Source organism: Oncorhynchus clarkii, chromosome 29 (genome assembly GCF_045791955.1).
Source record: "Oncorhynchus clarkii lewisi isolate Uvic-CL-2024 chromosome 29, UVic_Ocla_1.0, whole genome shotgun sequence".
NCBI lineage: Eukaryota > Metazoa > Chordata > Actinopteri > Salmoniformes > Salmonidae > Oncorhynchus > Oncorhynchus clarkii.
The window spans coordinates 26,997,158-27,020,157 of record NC_092175.1 but is presented as its reverse complement, the minus strand read 5'-3'; the positions used below and the strand labels follow the sequence as shown (position 1 = coordinate 27,020,157).

The 23,000-nt window shown below is 44.3% G+C and overlaps 1 protein-coding gene across 1 annotated transcript; it reads left to right on the top strand.

The window, feature by feature from the left end:
- The first annotated feature begins 3,228 nt into the window (after positions 1-3,228).
- Positions 3,229-22,732, top strand: LOC139387890 (protein phosphatase PTC7 homolog). The gene is made up of 6 exons (XM_071134224.1): positions 3,229-4,088; positions 17,125-17,304; positions 19,773-19,971; positions 20,893-21,016; positions 21,133-21,262; positions 21,415-22,732. Exons 1-6 carry the CDS (start codon positions 3,887-3,889, stop codon positions 21,471-21,473), a joined length of 894 nt encoding a protein of 297 aa, XP_070990325.1. The 5' UTR covers positions 3,229-3,886; the 3' UTR covers positions 21,474-22,732.
- The last annotated feature ends 268 nt before the right edge of the window (positions 22,733-23,000 follow it).

The following is a 23,000-nucleotide window of genomic DNA, read 5'->3' as shown; positions in this document are numbered from 1 at the left end:
TAAAACAGCATATTGTGATTTTTGGTGGGTGAGTTACAAATGGAGAAAGAACTGGATGTGTAAGAAAGAAAGAAAGAAAGATACTTAAATTCACACGACACTGGATAAGACAGGAGAAATACTCCAGATATAACAGACTGACCCTAGCCCCCGACACATTAACTATTGCAGCAAAAATACTGGAGGCTGAGACAGAAGGGGTCGGGAGACACTGTGGCCCCGTCCGACAATCCCCTGGACAGGGACAAAAAGGCAGGATATAACCCCACCCACTTTGCCAAAGCACAGCCCCCACACCACTAGAGGGATATCTCCAACCATCAAGTTACCATCCTGAGACAAGGCCAAGTATAGCCCACGAAGATCTCCCCCATGAGGGTGCGCCAACCCGGATAGGAAGATCACGCCAGTGACTCAACCCACTCAAGTGACGCACCCCTCCTAGGGATGGCATGGAAGAGCACAAGTAAGCCAGTGACTCAGCCCCTGTAATAGGGTTTGAGGCAGAGAATCCCAGTGGAGAGAGGGGAACCGGCCAGGCAGAGACAGCAAGGGCGGTTCGTTGCTCCAGTGCCTTTCCGTTCAACTTCACACTCCTGGGCCAGACTACACTCAGTCATAGGACCTACTGAAGAGATGAGTCTTCAAAAAAGACTTAAAGGTTGAGACCGAGTCTGCGTCTCTCACATGGATAGGCAGACCATTCCATAAAAATTTAGCTCTATAGGAGAAAGCCCTGCCTCCAGCTGTTTGCTTAGAAATTCTAGGGACAATAAGGAGGCCTGTGTCTTGTGACTGTAGCGTACATGTACAGTTGTGGCCAAAAGTTTTCACAATGACACAAATATTAATTTCCACAAAGTTTGCTGCTTTCAGATGTTACTATGGAATACTGAAGTATAATTACAAGCATTTCATAAGTGTCAAAGGCTTTTATTGACAATTACATGAAGTTGATGTAAAGAGTCGATATTTGCAGTGTTAAACCTTCTTTTTCAAGACCTTTACAATCCACCCTGGCATGCTGTCAATTAACTTCTGGGCCATATCCTGACTGATGCATAATCAATGCATATAGTTTGTCAGAATTTGTGGGGTTTTGTTTGTCCACCCGCCTCTTGGGGATTGACCACAAGTTCTCAATGGGTTTAAGGTCTGGGGAGTTTCCTGGCCATGGACCCAAAATATCAATGTTTTGTTCCCCAAGCCACTTAATTATCACTTTTGCCTTATGGCAAGGTGCTCCATCATGCTGGAAAAGGCATTGTTCATCACCAAACTGTTCCTGGATGGTTGGGAGAAGTTTCTCTCGGAGGATGTGTTGGCACCATTCTTTATTCATGGCTGTGTTCTTAGGCACAATTGTGAGCGAGCCCACTCCCTTGGCTGAGAAGCAACCCCACACATGAATGGTCTCAGGATGCTTTACTGTTGGCAGGACACAGGACTGATGGTAGCGCTCACCTTGTCTTCTCCGGACAAGCTTTTTTCCAGATGCCCCAAACAATCGGAGAAAGGGGATTCATCAGAGAAAATGACTTTACCCCAGTCCTCAGCAGTCCAATCCCTGTACCTTTTGCAGAATATCAGTCTGTCCCTGATGTTTTTCCTGGAGAGAAGTGGCTTCTTTGCCGCCCTTCTTGACACCAGGCCATCCTCCAAAAGTCTTTGCCTCAATGTGCATGCAGATGCACTCACACCTACCTGCTGCCATTCCTGAGCAAGCTCTGTTCTGGTGGTGCCCCGATCCCGCAGCTGAATCAATGTTAGGAGACGGTCCTGGCGCTTGCTGGACTTTCTTGGTCGCCCTGAAGCCTTCTTCACAACAATTGAACAGCTCTCCTTGAAGTTCTTGATGATCCGATAAATGGTTGATTTAGGTGCAATCTTACTGGCAGCAATATCCTTGCCTGTGAAGCCCTTTTTGTGCAAAGCAATGGTGACAGCACGTGTTTCCTTGCAGGTAACCATGTTTGACAGAGGAAGAACAATAATTCCAAGCACCACCCTCCTTTTGATGCTTTCAGTCTGTTATTCGAACTCAATCAACATGACACAGTGATCTCTAGCCTTGTCCTCGTCAACACTCACACCTGTGTTAACGAGAGAATCACTGACATGATGTCACTGGTCCTTTTGTGGCAGGGCTGAAATGCAGTGGAATGTTTTTAGGGGATTCAGTTGATTTGCCTGGCAAAGAGGGACTTTGCAATTAATCTAACATTTTGGAGTATATGCAAATTGCCATCATACAAATTGAGGCAGCAGATTTTGTGAAACTTAATATTTGTGCCATTCTCAAAACTTTTGGCCACGACTGAGGTATGTACAGCAGGACCAAATTGTAAAGACAGGTAGGAGCAAGCTCATGTACTACTTTGTAGGTTAGCAGTAAAACCTTGAAATCAGCCCTTGCCTTAACAGGAAGACAGTGTAGAGAGATTAGCACTGGAGTAATATGATCAATTTGTTTGGTTCTAGTCAAGATTCTAGCAGCCATGTTAAGCACCAACTGAAGTTTATTTATTGCTTTATCCGAGTAGCCGGAAAGTAGAGCATTGCAGTAGTCAAAAGCAGTGACAAAGTGACAAAAGCTTGGATTACATTTTCTGCATCATTTTTGGACAGAAAGTTTCTGATTTTTGCAATGTTACGTAGATGGAAAAAAGCTGTCCTTGAAACAGTCTTGATATTTTATTTATTTTTATTTCACCTTTATTTAACCAAGTAAGCTAGTTGAGAACAAGTTCTCATTTGCAATTGCGACCTGGACAAGATAAAGCAAAGCAGTTCGACACGTACAACAACACGGAGTTACATATGGAATAAACAAACATACACTCAATAACACAGTAGAATTTTTTTAAGTCTAAGTATGTTCGTCAAAAGAGAGATCAAGATTAATTGTGCTGGCAGCTGCAGAGGTATTTGGGTGTGCGAGACTTGACATCAGAAGAGTTACAGGGTGGTGATGTCCCATCCTTTCAGGTTGTTGGCCTGTGGTAGGACTAAATAGATTTAAATAGTGGAGTAGGGTGGTGTTCTTTTTTTTGTGTGTGAGTAGTGTTAGACAGAAGGGATTTGTTTCTTTATTTTTTTCAAGCAAAGTATAAGGAAGTTGTACTCCAGTATAGTAGGTGGCGGTAATGCAACATATATTGGATGCCAACCTCCGTTAAACCTCATCGAAGAAGAAGTGACAGGGTCGACTCCGCCCAAAATCTGTCCGCGCAGGATAAGCAGACCAAGTAAGGTGTTGTTTTTTAATGGGGGCAATAGGAGAGTGTTACATTTGATCAATATAAAAGGGAATTGCCATTTGATAGATAAGACATATTTGATCGAAGCTGAATAGTGCTTACGTTGTTACAAATGTATTGGTATGTTTCTATAAAATATAATTAACTAGACCGTTCCCTCCTGATCTCGCCTTTGCAGACATGTAATTTCCATTGTTAGAGCGGTTAGTCGACCATCTTGTCAATTATAATAGGTCATCTTTGATGAAGCGTAGGAGAGCCTGCATTTTGCGTGCGCAGCTTTGACGTCGAGCCAACGAATCCCAAGACTGGAGGACCCGGGATGCGCTGTCGGCGTGCATTTGTGTGTGACTGGAAACATGTCGGCAAGGATTGTGCACACCGGAAGATCAATGAAATCTACCAAAACCTGAAGCAGAGCAATTCCACAATTTAAAAGAATTTGACATAGTTCAGGACCCTTTTCCACGGTTGTGTTACCTCGCTGACTCGCGTTTTAGCCTATTCAGTGGTAGAAGTATCCAAAACGAATGGTGGAAGTCGAATAGAGTTTCGAAGTAGGCTAGGCCGAGAGGAGTGGAGAGTGAAGGGCTCGGCAGGTAGAGACGAGCGCTCGCTTTTGAGGAATGTTATCCGTACTCTCCTATGGAAGACTGGTTGCGAGGGCTGTCCTTGGCGGACTCTCTCAAACTGATGGTCGGGACTACAGCCTGGTCACAGCTAGTTGTGGGTTTGGGAAAGACTTTCGTAAGGGGATATTGAAGAAAGGGATGTGCTACGGGGATGACGCTTGTTTCATTGCCCGGCATAGGTCCGCCGATGTATTGGGTAAGTCTCACTTTAATATTCCAATTATCTGAACTAGTCGTTCATTATAAGAAAACAAAAGCCACCGTGAAATGTGCAAGGTATTTTGGGGTATAATAGGCCTATAGCATTTTCCACATTTAACCTTCAATGTGTAGCCTAGCACGTGTCGCCTACCCATGTCACAAAGACAAGAGGATATTCCCTACCGTTACCCCTTACCCGATTTAACCTCGTTTTATGTTGTCACGGTGTTTGCCTACTACGGTAGACTACAGCTGTGGTCTGTAGGCCTATAAGCCACCGAGAAACTGTGCCTGGGTTTACAAAAAATGTGTACTTTGTTGAAGAGTAATTGTAAAGACCTTTCACCTAGACGTATGGACAAGCCCTCTTACCAGCGCTACTAGTGGCCGTAGTGTGAACAGGTATACACAGCTATTTCATAGCGTGACAAATGTGGAAGTCGCACGTTGATTGTGGCTATAAATTGTTAGCTTATGAATTGTTCCGCCATTCGATGCTAAGAACAATGGGGTTCGTTGGAAGAGTTCAACAAAATGTATAATTCTGTTATGACAGCCTATAGCTTCATATTCATTAGCCTTAGCCGACTTTGTTGTGGATTTTACACACATTTCACACACGCTTAGGGGAACTCATTGTCCGGTGTTTTCTAAAGGTCAGAATGGTTGAACATGGAGGCAGCCATGTTTCCAGGACCAATTCACGTTTTACAGACTTATGAGGGGGCAGTGCATTGTCGTTTTACCAGTTCATAGAAAATATCCGCCCATATCATTATCAAGTTCTTATTTACCAGATGTCACACATTCAGAACGGTGCCTAAAGCAGGTTTGCACCACTGAGATATAATAAGACCTGGAGAATACGTCCAAGATGTCCGCCCGTTGTTTTCAAGGTAATATACTCACGTTCGCATACGCCGATTCATGGACCGTCTATATCCGGGTTGCATCCGGTTTACACGGACCGATATCTCACAGGGCGGATTCGATTATGCTAAGCCAGAGAGCACTCGACTATGGCCCGTTAAGACAATGGGTGAGAGGGAGGCGGGCCATTCTCAAATCTAGCAATAATTTATGTGGCTCGGTCATTTTGTCAACACGGCTGCATGGTACATCATCCAGAAACATGCATCTCTTTTCTGTAAAATAAGTGTTTGGATTTCAATTGCCAAACATGCCTACACGGGCTCCCCGGTGGGATTTATCAATCCCCCGCATAGATACACAAAGAAGGCAGGGCTTAATGTGACCACGCCCCCGAGTAGGGTACTGCCTTTACTCCTGTTGTTAAATTGCTTACTTTACTCATAATACAGCTGTTGTCAGGTTATTTTTTTACTCATTATAAAAATAAATACTTCCCAATTTTGTGATATCTAATAGCGATTCAATTACGGTCTTGTCTCATTGCTGAAACTCCCCAGTGGGTTTGGGAGAGGGGAAGGTAGAGTCATGTGTCCTCAGAAACATGGCCCGCCAAATCGCACTTCTTGACACCCACCCGCTTAACCCAGAAGCCAGCTGCACCAATGTGTCGGAGAAATCTCAGTTCAACTGATGAACCTAGAGCGCGATGAGCCAAGTAAAGCCCCCCCGGCCAAACACTCCCCTAACTAGGACGGCGTTAGGCCATTTGTGCGCCGCCCATGGGACTCCAGTTCACGGCCGGGTGTGAAACAGCTTGGGAACGAACCTGGGTCTGTAGTGCCGCCTCAAGTACTGCGATACAGTGCCTAAGACTGCTGCGCCACTTGGGGGGGGCTTCTAATCATTCTATAAACCTTTTGGATATGCTTGGTTGCCATTTTTTTTCTTACTTCCATGTTGTCTTAATCAACAAACTAAATGTAAAATGTTAGCATGAACAGATACTGTTGCATGGAATGTACGTCACGATTATCAGCCAAAGCTAGCTTACCCTGCTTTTAACATCTCGAAAAGCTTGTTTGAACAGTAATTGGAGAAAAAGACCACCACAATAAGTTTCATCAACTGCCCTGTTCAGAATGTGCAGAATTACACATCCTATCATGTGTAACAAATAACTGGCAGTTTTATGGAATACTTTTCTATCTGTAACACTGTGTTGTACCTCATTGAATATAGTTAGCGTTAGGCTAGTTCATAATTTTAGCTTGGTTTAAGTTGCCTTGTTTTCTTGATAGGATGTAGGCCTAACTCTGCATCATGTTAAGGCAGTGAATGAGATGCCTTTCAAAAACTTGCCCTATTTGACTGTGGTAGAAGCGCAGGATGAGTCATTGCAACAAGTCGTGCCGAACTAAAATGAAATGGTTGGATGTCGAGTGTAGCCCACTGACTTTCTCTACCAGCTGGAACCTTGGACCTGAAACATTACTGCAGCAGAGCCCTTCAGTATGCTCATTGTATGCTCATTGTGTCTAGTGATAACACGGTCGGTAGTTTTTACATGGATAGCTTTAGTCTGCTCATGCTTTAGGGAAATACAGTGGTGCTCACATTGTCTACTGATTTCTCATGATGGACCACATCGGGTCAGGGGCTGAGGCTGAGCTGCTTTCCTCTGTTGCTAATTAACTGGTTATGGAGACAGGATCAAACACCCACAGAGACTGCTGGCTCTGGGCTTATGTATACTGTGTCCCACCTGGGTGCTATCTAGCTTCTGTTTGGCTAACACAATCTGTTGGCGAGAAGGATTCTATCCTGGCCTCTGCTGAGCATTATAGACAGGCCTCCATATACCCAGTGTAGTTTTAATGTCAATGAAGTTTTTAATCTCTTGGAAATGCCTTTTTTTGCCATGGCGAGAGTAGCTTTGGGCCTGTACTATGGGGCGGAGGGTAGCCTAGTGGGCCTGTAACCAAAGAGTTGCTGGATTGAATCCTCGAGCTGACAAGGTAAAAACCTGTCGTTCTGCCCCTGAACAAGGTAGCTTGGAACCCACTGTTCCCCGGTAGGCCGTCATTGTAAATAAGAATTTGTTCTTAACTGACTTGCCTAGTTAAATTAAGGTACTTATGTGCTGCTGTGGAAGGAGGTGTAGGACATGCATCTGTGAGTGTGTACAGTATATGGAAGTGTTTGTTTTAGGCACCAACAAAGAGCGTTGCTAAGCTATCAGAGGTTGTGTAGATGCAAGAAGAACAGTGCCGATGCAAAGTTTGGTAACAGAATGTCGTCATTACCAAACTTTGCATCGACACTGTTCGAGTAAATGTGTTTTGTAAGTCCTCCTTGCATGGTTTGTTTAAAAACCTCTTAAATGTACAGTCCCAATATTTGATATTTTTTTTATTCAATTCAGTCTGGTATGAGTATCTTGGCTATTGATCTGTGCCTTAAAATCTTAGGTGTGACTTACAACCATATATGGGCATATGAATGTATAAGGTCAGGCTGAGCCGATTACCTCGTTTCAAGATGGCTGCTAGCTACATTCCGGTTAGAGTTGTGAACCATAAATGCAATAAACACGGAATACATTGATTCACACCGAAAGCTTTCCATCTTTCCAGTGATCCTGCTGACCAAGGATGGGTCTGAGGAGCTATTTGGTGTCGCAGCTAGCCCAGCTGCTAGCTAGCTGGACACGGATTGTCCTGGGATTGTGGCTGTCTAGATCCCTGCTGTTTGTTGTTTTCACATTTTCTCCTGACCTGCGCTGTCTGGAACTGCGAGGAGTAACAGCCTAACATGCGTTGCTAGCTACCATGACAAAGACCAAAGCTGCCGGGGGTATCGTCTCCATCGCGCACCAGCGACTCTGTGGCGGGCCAGGCGCAGTGCGCGCTAGCTAAGGTAGCCAGGTGCACGGTATTTCCTCCGACACATTGGTGCGGCAGGCTTCCGGGTTGGATGCGAGCTGTGTTAAGAAGCAGTGCGGTTGGGTTGTGTTTCGGAGGACGCATGGCTTTTGACCTTGGCCTCTCCCGAGCCCGTACGGGAGTTGTAGCGATGAGACAAGATAGTAATTACTAACAAATTTAATACCACAAAATTGGGAAGAAAATGGGGTAAAAAAAGAGACCTATAAGCAGTTGTTACAACAACAAGAAAATAATTAGGTGTTTTGTCCAAATGCTCGTGGATTCTACTAATAAAAGAATGGACGACCTGACCAGAGAGGTCCAGGACCTGAAGAACAGTTCTCCCAGGGTCCGCTCGACAAGTTGAAACAGGATAATGGCAAGATGACACCAATCTGTAAGTCATTGAGAGAGGACATCAGTTCTGTGTGTGAATCTATGGTAACAATGACACACACCAGACTATTTTGAGGGACAATCAAGGCGAAACAACATGGTTGTGGACGGAAGGACAAAGTGAGGGAAAATATCTCTGAGAATTTGAAGATGGACTACAGGAAGATTGAGGTGGAGCCCACCGGACTGGACCCCCCCCCCCCCCCACCGGCCCAGGTGATAGGCCAGCCTGATAGTGGTTAAGTTCCTGAGATTCAAGGACAAGGTAGCTGTTCTGGAAAGAGCCAAGAACTTGAGAGGAACGTATATCTTTCTCAACGAGGACAATCCTGAAGCTGTGTACCAGAAGAGGAAAGAACTGATCCCAGCCATGAAAGCTGCCAGAACGCATGAGGACATTGTGTACATCCGCTACGACAGGCTCATTGTCCACCCTCCCTCACAGAAGCCTGGAAGGGATGAGAGAGCCAAGCCTGTGGTCTCATAGCCTCAACCCCGCACACACACCAATTGATTAATCGACTGCTGAGTGTGGGTTTTTTTCTCTCTTGATTTGTCTGCTCTTTTCAATATTATGTCTACCTCTGATAAGCTACCCAGGAAAGTGCTGAAAATAGCCCATATTAATATATGTAGCCTTAGAAATTAGGTTAATGAATGAATTACATGATAACATTCAAATATTAGCTATTTCTGCGACTCACTTAGATCATTAATTTGATGATACAGCAGTAGCAATACAAGGATATAACATTTTTGAAGTGACAAATGCTTATGGGGGTGCTGTATATATTCAGAGCCATATCCCTGTAATGCTTAGAGAAGATCTTATGTCTAGTGTTATTGAAGTGTTGTGGTTGCAGGTTCACTTGGCCCATCTAAAGCCTTTTCTTTTGGGGTGTTGCTATAGGCCACCAAGTGCTAACTGTCCATATCTAAATAATAAACAGCAAAAAAAGAAACGTCCTCTCACTGTCAACTGCGTTCATTTTCAGCAAACTTAACATGTGTAAATATTTGTATGAACATAAGATTCAACAACTGAGACAAACTGAATGGAATGATATGTCCCTGAACAAAGGGGGGGGGTCAAAAGTAACAGTCAGTATTTGGTGTGGGCACTAGCTACATTAAGTACTACAGCGTATCCCCTCATGGACTGCACCAGATTTGCCAGTTCTTGCTGTGAGATGTTACCCGACTCTTCCACCAAGGCACCTGCAAGTTCCCGGACATTTCTGGGGGGAATGGCACTAGCCCTCACCCCCCGATCCAACAGGTTCCAGGCGTGCTCAATGGGATTGAGATCTGGATTATTTTGCTGACCATGGCAGAACACTGACATTCCTGTCTTGCAGGAAATCATGCACAGAACGAGCAGTATGGCTGGTGGTGTTGTCAATTTAGAGGGGCATGTCAGGATGAGCCTGCAGGAAGGGTACCACATGAGGGAGGAGGATGTGTTCCCTGTAACGCACAGAGTTTAGATTGTGACGACAATGATGACAAGCTCAGTCCGATGATGCTGTGACACACCGCCCCAGACCATGGTGGACCCTTCACCTCCAAGTCGATCCTGCTCCAGAGTACAGGCCTCGTTGTTACGCTCATTCCAGTGGCGATAAACGCGAATCCGACCATCACCCCTGATGAGACACAACCACGACTCGTCATTGAAGGGCACTTTATGCCAGTCCTATCTGGTCTAGCGACAGTGGGTTTGTGCCCATAGGCACCATTGTTGCTGGTGAGGACCTGCCTTACAACAGGCCTACAAGCCCTCAGTCCAGCCTCTCTCAGCCTTTTGCGGACAGTCTGAGCACTGATGGAGGGATTGTGCGTTCCTGGTGTAACTCGGGCAGTTGTTGTTGCCATCCTGCACCTGTCCCGCAGGTGTGATGTTCGGATGTACTGATCCTGTGCAGGCGGTGTTACACGTGGTCTGCCACTGCGAGGACGATCAGCTCTCTGTCCTGTCTCCATGTAGTGCTGTCTTAGTTCCAACAGCTGGGCCTCACAGTACGGACATTGTAATTTATTGCCCTGGCCACATCTGCAGTCCTCATGCCTCCTTGCAGCATGCCTAAGGCACATTCACGTAGATGAGCAGGTACCCTGGGCATCTTTCTTTTGGTTTCTTTCAGAGTCAGTAGAAAGGCCTCTTTAGTGTCCTAAGTTTTCATAGCTGCGACCTTAATTGCCTGCCGTCTGTAAGCTGTTGGTGTCTTAACGACCGTTCCACAGGTGCATGCTCATTAATTGTTTACGGTTCATTGAACAAGCATGGGAAACGGTGTTTAAACCCTTTATAATGGAGTTAATTCATAAAAATACATATCTTTGAATGACAGGGTCCTGAAAAGGGGCTTTTTTTTTTGCAGAGTTTGTGAAACTATTGATAGAGTTTGTAACAGTGAGGTCTAGTTTCTTGGGGACCTGAATATTGACTGGTTTTCATCAAGCTGTCCGCTCAAGAGGAAGCTTCTTACTGTAACCAGTTCCTGTAATCTGGTTCAGGTTATTAATCAACCTACCAGGGTGTTTTCAAACACTACAGGAACATCTTTACTAATGCTGTAGAACTTTGTTCAAAAGCTGTATCCGAACCCATTGGATGCAGTGATCACAATATAGTGGCTATATCCAGGAAAGCCAAAGTTCTAACAGCTGGGCCTAAAATAGTGTATAAGAGATGATACAAAACATTTTGCTGTGACTCTTATGTGGATGATGTTAAGAATATTTGTTGGTCTGATGTGATTAATGAGGGTCATCCAGGCGCTGCACTTGATTAATTTATGAAATGACTTCTTCCAATTATTTATAAACAAGCACATGTTAAGAAACTGACTGTTAGAACTGTTAAGGCTCCATGGATTGATGAGGAATTGAAAAACGGAATGGTTGGAAGAGATGGGGCAAAAGGAGTAGCTAATAAGTCGGGCTGTACATCTGACTGGCTTAATTTCTCAATTTGCAGTAAGTATGACAAAACTCAACAAAAAGAATAATAACATTTATTATGAAGCCAAGATCAATTATACACTGCTCAAAAAAATAAAGGGAACACTAAAATAACACATCCTAGATCTGAATGAATGAAATATTCTTATTAAATACTTTTTTCTTTACCTAGTTGAATGTGCTAACAACAAAATCACACATTATCAATGGAAATCAAATTGATCAACCCATGGAGGTCTGGATTTGGAGTCACACTCAAAATTAAAGTGGAAAACCACACTGCAGGCTGATCCAACTTGATGTAATGTCCTTAAAACAAGTCAAAATGAGGCTCAGTAGTTTGTGTGGCCTCCACGAGCCTGTATGACCTCCCTACAACGCCTGGGCATGCTCCTGATGAGGTGGCGGATGGTCTCCTGAGGGATCTCCTCCCAGACCGGGACTAAAGCATCCGCCAACTCCTGGACAGTCTGTGGTGCAACGTGGCGTTGGTGGATGGAGCGAGACATGATGTCCCAGATGTGCTCAATTGGATTCAGGTCTGGGGAATGGGCGGGCCAGTCCATAGCATCAATGCCTTCCTCTTGCAGGAACTGCTGACACACTCCAGCCACATGAGGTCTAGCATTGTCTTGTATTAGGAGGAGCCCAGGGCCAACCGCACCAGCATATGGTCTCACAAGGGGTCTGAGGATCTCATCTCGGTACCTAATGGCAGTCAGGCTACCTCTGGCGAGCACGTGGAGGGCTGTGCGGCCCCCCAAAGAAATGCCACCCCACACCATGACTGACCCACCGCCAAACCGGTCATGCTGGAGCATGTTGCAGGCAGCAGAACGTTCTCCACGGAGTCTCCAGACTCTGTCACGTCTGTCACATGTGCTCAGTGTGAACCTGCTTTCATCTGTGAAGAGCACAGGGCGCCAGTGGCGAATTTGCCAATCTTGGTGTTCTCTGGCAAATGCAAACGCCCTGCACGGTGTTGGGCTGTAAGCACAACCACCACCTGTGGACGTCGGGCCCTCATACCACCCTCGTGGAGTCTGTTTCTGACTGTTGGAGCAGACACATGCACATTTGTGGCCTGCTGGAGGTCAGTTTGCAGGGCTCTGGCAGTGCTCCTCCTTGCACAAAGGCGGAGGTAGCGGTCCTGCTCCTGGGTTGTTGCCCTCCTACGGCCTCCTCCACGTCTCCTGATGTACTGGCCTGTCTCCTGGTAGCGCCTCCATACTCTGGACACTACGCTCACAGACACAGCAAACCTTCTTGCCACAGCTCTCATTGATGTGCTATCCTGGATGAGCAGCACTACCTGAGCCACTTGTGTGGGTTGTAGACTCCATCTCATGCTACCACTAGAGTGAAAGCACCGCCAGCATTCAAAAGTGACCAAAACATCAGCCAGAAAGCATAGGAACTGAGAAGTGGTCTGTGGTCACCACCTGCAGAACCACTCCTTTATTGGGGGTGTCTTGCTAATTGCCTATAATTAAAAAACAGGTGGAAATCTGTCTATTCCATTTGCACAACAGCATGTGAAATATATTGTCAATCAGTGTTGGTTCCTAAGTGGACAGTTTGTTACATTGTGTTTAAGTGTTCCCTTTATTTTTTTGAGCAGTGTATAAAGAATAATGGGAAACTTTGGAGTACTTTAAATTAAATTATGGGCAGAAAGAACATCGAATCAGATGGCTTAATCATCACAAAACCATTTGATGTTGCCAATTATTTTATTGATTATTTCATTGGCAAAGTGGGCAAACTTAGGCATTAAATGCCTACGACAAACAGTGAATTATATTCATGCATCAAAAAAACTAATAATGAAAGAAAAGCAGTGCAAGTTTGAATTTGTAAAGTTAGTGTGGGAGAGGTGGGGAAATTATTGTTAACGATCAATAATGACAAACTTCCTGGCATTGACAACTTAGATGGAAAGCTACAGAGGATGGTGGCTGACTATAGCCACTCCTATCTGTCATATTTTTAATCTAAGCCTAGAGGAAAGTCTTTGTCCTCAGGCCTGGAGGGAAGCCAAGGCAATTCCGCTACCAAGAGTGGTAAAGCGGCCTTTACTGATTTTAACAGCAGACCTATAAGCTTGCTGACAACTCTTAGCAAACTGTTGGGAAAAAATGGTGTTTGACCAAATACAATGCTGTTTCTCTAAACAAATAAACAAGACTTTCAGCATGCTTATAGAGAAGGGCACTCCACATGTACTGCACTGACAGAAATTACTGATGATTGGTTCAAAGAAATTGATAATAAGAAGATTGTGGGAGCTGTACTGTTGCATTTCAGTGCAGCCTTTGATATTACTGACCCCAGCGCTTAAGTTTTCAACAACAGGTTATCCATCTATGAGAACTCAAAGGGGTTACCTTAATGGAAGCGTCTGTCAAACGTGTAAAGTGATGTGTACTGCATGGCAGCTCTCTGGGCCCCCTACTCTTTTCACCAATGACCTGGCATTAAACAAAGCATGTGTGTCCATGTATGCTGATGATTCAACCATATATGCATCACCAACCACAGCTAAGGAAGTCACAGAAACCCTTAACAAAGAGTTGCAGTCTGTTTTGGAATGGTTGGCCAGTGATACAGTGCTCTTAGTTTCAGAGATGTTCAGGACCAGTTTATTTGGTATAAATCATTCCTTTAGTACTAGACCTCAGCTGAATCTGGTAATGAATGGTGTGGCGGTTGAGCAAGTTGAGGAGACTAAATTACTTGCCGTAACCTTAGATTGTAAACTGTCACGGTCAAAACATATTAGAGGTCGACCGATTTTAATCGGAATGGCCGATTTAATTCGGGCCGATTCACGTTTTCATAACCTTCGGAAATCGGTATTTTTGGGCGCCCAATTTAAAAAAGAATATATATATAATCACCTTTTATTTAACTAGGCAAGTCAGTTAAGAACACATTCTTATTTTCAATGACGGCCTAGGAATGGTGGGTTAACTGCCTCGTTCAGGGGCAGAAAGACAGATTTTTACCGTGTCAGCTCGGGGGATCCAATCTTGCAACCTTACAGTTAACTAGTCCAACGCAATAACGACCTGCCTCTCTCTCGTTGCACTCCACAAGGAGACTGACTGCCTGTTACGCTAATGCAGTAAGCCAATGCTAGCTAGCATTAAACTAGCATTATCTTATAAAAAACAATCAATCATAATCACTAGTTAACTACACATGGTTGATGATATTACTAGATATTATCTAGCGTGTCCTGTGTTCCATATAATATGACTGAGCATACACGTATCTAAATATCTGACTGAGCGGTGGTATGCAGAAGCAGGCGCGTAAACATTCATTCAAACAGCACTTTCGTGCGTTTTGCCAGCAGCTCTTCGTTGTGCTTCAAGCATTGCGCTGTTTATGACTTCAAACCTATCAACTCCCGAGATGAGGCTGGTGTGACCGAAGTGAAATGGCTGGCTAGGTAGCGCGCGTTAATAGCATTTCAAACTTCACTCGCTCTGAGCCTTGGGGTGGTTGTTTCCCTTGCTCTGCATGGGTAAAGCTGCTTCAATGTGGTGGCTGTTGTCGTTGTGTTGCTCGTGGCACAATGCCTCTCCTATTTGACCTAGATGGTTTGTGTGTATGCATTGATATATAGGCTATGTGTGCCTTTTTTTTATAAATGTATGTAGTTCTGTTCTTGTCTGATGTTTTGTGTGGACACCAGGAAGAGTAGCTGCTGCTTTTGCAATGGCTAATGGGTATGTCTATTTAGGCAGAAATCTACATTCTCTACGAGGGCCCAGCGCAATCAAAAACTTTATCTTCCTGTGTTTTATACATATTTCCACACTGAGGTTGGAATAATACTGTGTAATTGTACATTGATTTCAGCCTATTTTGGTGGGATGGAATTTGACGTGTCTGGTGACATCACCAGGCGATTTAAAATAGTTAACCTGTTGCGACGAGCAAACCCGGATCCGGGATCCTATTTATAGCCTCAAGCTCATTAGCATAACGCAACGTTAACTATTCATGAAAATCGCAAATGAAATAAATATATTAGCTCTCAAGCTTAGCCTTTTGTTAACACTCATCTCAGATTTTCAAAATATGCTTTTGAACCATATCTAAACAAGCATTTGTGTAAGAGTATTGATAGCTAGCATTCCATTTAGCCTAGCATTCAGCATGCAACATTTCAATTAAAAACAAGAAAAGCATTCAAATAAAATCATTTACCTTTGAAGAACTTCAGATGTTTTCAATGAGGAGACTCTCAGTTAGATAGCAAATGTTCAGTTTTTCCAAAAAGATTATTTGTGTAGGACAAATCGCTCCGTTTTGTTCATCACGTTTGGGTAAGAAAAAAAACGAAAATTAAGTCATTACAACGCAAACTTTTTTCCAAATTTAACTCCATAATATCGACAAACATGGCAAACGTTGTTTAGAATCAATCCTCAAGGTGTTTTTCACATATCTATCGATGATAAATAATTTGTGGCAGTTGACTTTCTCCACTGAACCAAATGGTAAAATGCACGCACCTGGAGATTACGCAATAGTTTCGACGGAGGACACCGAGCGGACACCTGGTAAATGTAGTCTCTTATGGTCAATTTTCCAATGATATGCCTACAAATACGCCACAATGCTGCAAACACCTTGGGGAAACGACAGAAAGTGCAGGCTCATTCCTGGCGCATTCACAGCCATATAAGGAGACATTGGAACACAGGGCATTCAAAAATCTGGACCATTTCCTGTATGAAATTTAATCTTGGTTTCGCCTGTAGCATTAGTTCTGGGGCACTCACAGATAATATCTTTGCAGTTTTGGAAACGTCAGAGTTTTTTCTTTCCAAAGCTGTCAATTACATGCATAGTCGAGCATCTTTTCGTGACAAAATATCTTGTTTAAAACGGGAACGTTTTTTATCCAAAAATTAAAAGAGCGTCCCCTATCTCGAAGAGGTTAATAGACCAATAAGAAAGTTTGAAACCTCTGCCAATAATGGCTAGTTTTAAATTTTCCTTTCTCTGTTTTCCTCTCCCAAAATGTTGCATTAGAAAATGCTCTTGGCCAAGGTGTTTTTTTTTTTTTTTTTTTTACCATTTGAATTGAAATCCTAGTACTTGTTACCCAGAAATTATTTCATATTGAGATATAAAAAATAAAAAGATGCATTAGACGTTTTTTAACTACTGAATCATTGGTTTTTGTTTGGCATACATTTTTAAGTGCAAAATCTGAGTCTCTGCATCATTCTGTTACTGTGGAATTGCCTGCATATTATCACAGGGGTCACACAGCTGTAAATCAAGGCAAGGGCCCCTGATTTCACGTCCACCTCTCACTCTGAACTCATACGCTCCTCCTTTGTCAGTGAGTTAACAACTGCAGGTCCGTAATTTTCTATTTGAATCGAGTGGTTTAATTTGATTTGTTAATTTTGTGTCGCTCGTGTACCTTTCTGGATAATCTGCAATGAGCAGCTCATGGCTTGTTTTGTACTATTACTTGGTGGTGTTTGATGCTTATTTATCTTTCTTGCTGTAGTCCAAAGGGTTCACACACAGACAGTGATGTGAGTTGATGAGTAGTTTGGCTGGTCAGTGGTAACCAGAGATGTCTGGTCTTTTGTCTCTTGTCGCCATGCGACGGAACAGCGAACAGCTGCAATTTACAATGACAAAACGCAATGCCCAGCCAGACAGCCAGGGTGTGTGAAAGAGAGCGTAAAGGTGGGGTTTGCCCTCCAACCCCTTTGCGTGGGGTTTGCCCTCCAACCCCTTTGCGTGGGGTTGGCAACGTTGATGGTAGAATATGACAACGATAACCATTCACTGTTCTGATCCTTATACACTTTTCTCTTGTTCTGTGTGTCTCAGGTGTGGCAGATGGTGTAGGTGGATGGAGGGACTACGGGGTGGACCCGTCCCAGTTCTCTGCCACCCTGATGAGGACGTGTGAGCGGCTGGTGAAGGAGGGCCGTTTCACCCCCAGCAGCCCTGTGGGGATCCTCACGTCAGGCTACTACGAGCTCCTACAGAACAAAGTACCCCTGCTAGGTGAGCAAACACGCGCTCTCACTCACTGACACACACACACACACACACACAATAATGCATGGGGGGGTCATACAGTATCTGCTGCATGAATGTTTATCTGTTGCCTGTGGGTATCCCTGCCCACTCAGCTGCACTCTATCAATCCATCCAAAAATATAATGATACAAAGCTGAAATGCCTTCCCTCCTAAGCATTAGGGCTGGGAATTTCCAGGGATCTTACAATACGATATTATCACAATACTTTAGTGATGATGCGTTGCCATTCTTACCATTCTATATGTACTGCTTTTTTTTCCTGTTCTCCACTCATTACCTGTATTAACTTCACCTGTTTGAACTCGTTACCTGTATAAAAGACACCTGTCCACACACTCAATCAAACAGACTCCAACCTCTCCATAATGGCCAAGACCAGAGAGCTGTGTAAGGACATCAGGGATTAAATTGTAGACCTGCACAAGGCTGGGATGGGCTACAGGATAATAGGCAAACAGCTTGGTGAGAAGGCAACAACTGTTGGCTCAATTATTAGAAAATGAAAGAAGTTCAAGATGACGGTCAATCACCCTTGGTCTAGGGCTCTATGCAAGATCTCACCTCGTGGGGCATCAATGATCATGAGGAAGGTCAGGGATCAGCCCAGAACTACACGGCAGGACCTGGTCAATGACCTGAAGAGAGCTGGGACCACGGTCTCAAAGAAAACCATTAGTAACACACTACGCCGCCATGGATTAAAATCCTGCAGTGCACGCAAGGCCCCCCTGCTCAATCCAGCGCATGTCCAGGCCCGTCTGAAGTTGGTCATTGGCAATCTGGATGATCCAGAGGTGGAATGGGAGAAGGTCATGTGGTCTGATGAGACAAAAATAGAGCTTTTTGGTCTAAACTCCACTCGCCGTGTTTGGAGGAAGAAGAAGGATGAGTACAACCCCCAAGAACACCATCCCAACTGTGAAGCATGGAGGTGGAAACATTCTTTGGGGATGCTTTTCTGCAAAGGGGACAGGACGACTGCACCATATTGAGGGAAGGGTGGATGGGGCCATATCGCGAGATCTTGGCCAACAACCTCCTTCCTTCAGTAAGAGCATTGAAGATGGGTCGTGGCTGGGTCTTCCAGCATGACAACGACCTGAAACACACAGCCAGGGCAACTAAGGAGTGGCTCCGTAAGAAGCATCTCAAGGGCCTGGAGTGGCCTAGCCAGTCTCCAGACCTGAACCCAATAGAAAATCTTTGGAGGGAGCTGAAAGTCTGTATTGCCCAGCGACAGCCTCGAAACCTGAAGGATCTGGAGAAGGTCTGTGTGGAGGAGTGGGCCAAAATCCCTGCTGCAGTGTGTGCAAACCTGGTGAAGAACTAGAGGAAACGTATGATCTCTGTAATTGCAAACAAAGGTTTCTGTACCAAATATTAAGCAAATTAATTACTTAAAAATCATACAATGGGATTTTCTGGATTTTTGTTTTAGATTCCGTCTCTCACAGTTGAAGTGTACATATGATAAAAATTAGACATCTACATGCTTTGTAAGTAGAAAAACCTGCAAAATCAGCAGTGTATCAAATACTTGTTCTCCCACTGTATATATATGTATATATTTCTCACACATAAAATACCAGTCAAAGGTTAGACACACCTACTCATTCAATTACTAGGTGTTCTAAAACTTTTGACTGGGGGGGTGAATGTGTTTTTATTTTTATATATATATTTTTTTACAAATCAGTACTTGGAGTCAGTATCAATATAATATCATCCAAAATGATATTGCGATATGTGACTGTATTGATTCCTCCCCCCCCATCACTACCAATAATCTTTTTTTTTTCTTTTTTTAAAGAGTACAATAAAATATGGTGATATGCCGTATTATATCCAAATAACAGTGATGTAATAATCATATAATTGAAATGGTGCTGTCCTTCAGTCTGCAACCACCAAAGGTCCAGCTATACAGAAGTCATTGGGACAAACATTTGGCCAAGTCCCTACTCCCACATCCCCCTCCACGTGACCATTTCACCCCTTTACAGAGCACCTAAAAGGTCATTGGAAGGAGCAGTAACAGACACTGCTCATGGGTCCACATGTTTTTTTAAGGCACTGGCATGTGACAGACTGAGGACACATTTGAACTGAGACCCAACACCACAGGCAAGGCTACCTGCACAGAGCCACCACTATCCACCAAGTCACACAATGTTTGTCTATCAACAGTGACTCGCTTCTTATTTTGGGATAGCAGCTAAAGGTCTGTGTTTGACTGTCCCTTCAAGGTCAGGGGCAGTCTAGGAGCTGAAGCAGGGGGAACATGGCATTTGTTTTTGGTCTCTATGCCAGGCTGACTGGTCCAACATAATCTCACGTACTCCTTGCTCACAAGGAGAAAGAATATCAAGTGATGGCCAACCACCATATGTTTTTCTATTCCCTCTCTCTCTTCTCCCCTCTCTTCCCCAGGGAGCAGCACAGCCTGTATCGTGGTTTTGGACCGACGGAGCCATCAACTGCACACGTGTAATCTAGGTGACTCTGGTTTCCTGGTGGTGCGAGGGGGAGAAGTGGTGCACCGCTCGGACGAACAGCAGCACTACTTCAACACCCCTTTTCAGCTGTCCATCGCTCCCCCAGGGACAGAGGGAGTGGTGCTCAGTGACAGGTCAGTCCACCGCCCTCACTTCTCTGACCCTCCACCTGGTCTCAAATGACCATTTCTGTTGAGAAAACTGTCTTTAGACCCGGGGTGTCAAAAATACAGCCACATTTGACTTATGTTTTTAAAATTTTATATTTGAACGGTGACCAGGGTCATTTGGCTGACCAATAACAGTCATCCAAAATTCCATGAGTCACAGCCCTACTCGCCAGACCCCTTTCCACTGGGCTTGTTCTTTTTCTCTCTCCAAGAATCTCGGAAGAGGCACTTTTGAGCTCCTCCATGTTTCTCAATTTTAAAGGAGACCTTCCATGTTTTATATTGCAGTCCGCACTTTGCATTAACATGCACACTTACACGTTGTCACTATTCATGCTCCCATGCATACAACTCGGCAAACTCACACACACCGACTCACATTCACTCTTTCTGGCATGGAGGGGGTTTAATAGGGTGAAACTGTTATTTCAGGAGGAGATACAGTATCTGACTGACGAAGCGTTGTTATAGTCTCATCTGGTCAAATAAAATGTTCAGGTCATTGAGTTAGAATTTTCCAGGCAGCCTGTTGAATCAAACTGTCCTCATTGACGCCAAGTCCCAGGACGGCCAGGTCAGCTGAGACGGTTATAGTAAAACGACAGTCTTGGTGGAATCAGAGGGTACCGCCAGCTCCCACGAAATATACCTGATAACCTTACTAGAAGCAAGTGAGCATGCTGTGTTCCAGGCGGAATCGAGTGTCTTATTACCCAGCCATCAGCTGTCCCTCTGGCGCACAGTCACTTTTCTCCTGCTTCCTCCTGATCCTATTTCTGTTTGTGAGGAGCACTATTACTGTCTGGTAGCATCTTTCTAGTAGCTTTCTAGTGCCCTCTAGCTGGTCCACACTGACAGTCCTGTCCTGTTTATTTTCTTCACCAGCCCTGAGGCCGCTGACAGCTCCTCCTTCGACGTCCAGCTGGGTGACATCATCCTGACTGCCTCGGATGGCCTCTTCGACAACATGCCCGACTACATGATCCTGCAAGCGCTCAAAAAGCTCAAGGTAACACATCATAGTACCTCATAACTGCTGGCACACACTCTTATATCTACACATTCACTTTAGTAAATACCTGCACACATTTCTCCGGTCCTAATGCTAATGCTTGTATTTCTCAGAGTACCAACTATGACAGTATCCAGCAGACCGCACAGAGCATTGCAAAGCAAGCCCATGAACTGGCCTATGACCCCAACTACATGTCCCCTTTCGCTCAGTTTGCCTGTGACAATGGTCTGAATGTAAGAGGTACGTATCAGGTTCTTGGGAAGTCCTTTACGTCCCTAATAACACCTCCAGCACCACTATTTTATGTCCACTGTCAGTTTGAAGATTGGGCTATTCAACGTTGGCTTTGAACTCTGGAAAGCCGATTTAATACGTTCTCTTGTGTCCTGCAGGGGGGAAGCCTGATGACATCACGGTGCTGCTGTCCATTGTGGCAGAATACACAGACTAAGTGTGTGTGGTGTTTATTGGAACTGTTCACTTCCTTCCCTCTCAGTCTTCCACCTGGCTCCTTCTCAAATGCATTGCTTCCTGTCGGACAGACTGGGGAGCCCCCCCATCCCTTCACGGACCTTTCTATCTCACAGCCACAAAATAGAACACACACTCCTCACCACAGAATTGGGCTCCATCTCTATTTTTCCATTTTGTTTTGGGACTGTAGTGAGGAGACAGGCTGTAAGGACTTTCTCATGTTGATCGTGATGCAGAACGGCATGTTGGTTCCCCACATTCAGGCTACGACTGAATGGCAGTCCTGAGTGTAGGCAAGTTTGCTTTTACAGGGAGTTGTGGTCGGTAGCCCTGAAACAAGCAGTCGTGTTATGAATCAAATAAGCCATGCTTTGGAGTTGTTGGGGAGATGTGGTTGTGTTGCCTATACATTTTGATTGTCTGTCTGTGTTGTAGCTGTGTGACTATCTGTTCCAAGTCGTCTGTGTGTGTGGATGAATTCTAAGACTGGAATTGAGAGGGGCTGGGTTGTTGCGGGGTTTAGAGAGGTTACAGTGACTTGTGATCAGAAAGGATGTAGATCAGCGCGTCAGGGTCTTGGATTAGGATAAAGGGGGAGCTGGCCAGTATAATGTACTAGCTCCACTAGCAGAGATCTCTCCAGAGTGCCACCTATAGGCTAGTCTGAACTGTTCTGCTGGTGCGCACATCCTCATGGGTTTGTAAATATTGTGTGTCATGTAACAAGAGTGTCTTCACTTTGTCACTGATGAGGATGGTTATTTTGCTGTTGTGCCAGGTGTACACAAGCATTCACAATCTATAAAGGGTTCAACCTTGAAGTAAATACTCTCAATCCCTCCCTTCCATGGGCCGAAAGAACCACGATGTTGACGTGTTCATACCATGATCATGTTTGACTCGGTAGTAGCGTGTCAGGGCCATGAAATGATTGTGCGTAAAAAGTGGGTATAGGTTCATGTTTGAATGTCTGTTGATATGTGTTAACTTGCAATGCTAATGGTAGCATCTAGGAATGCTTTCAACCGAAACACTAGGTCAGGTATGAATTATTAAACAAAGTTTTATTTTTATAACTTAATGTTATTAGTTTGATAGCCATTGATGTGACAGTTGAAATATCATCCAACATATGGATTTACCCTGTGATTCTTTTGTGAAGCTATATTTTTGCTCCATGGATTGCAAATGAGAATCATGCCATCTTACTATTAAACAAGAATCAGTCTTTGTGTGGTGGGTGTCATCTCAAAATAGTTTTTGTTCTGTCTCCCAATAACAATTTACCTGCTGCTTTTATTTTGTCAATTAAATGTTGAATACTGTACTGTATTTATGTGTGTGTGTGTGCAATTTCATTATTTCATGAAACCTAGAAGTTGATCATCCTGTTCTGTTCTTAGCATGCTTTTGTTTCTTCTTCATAATAGCAGAATGCACACCTGTCTGCATTGTTAGCCAATGTTTGCCAATGTTATGAAGCCAGCGCACCAAAGAGGAAAAC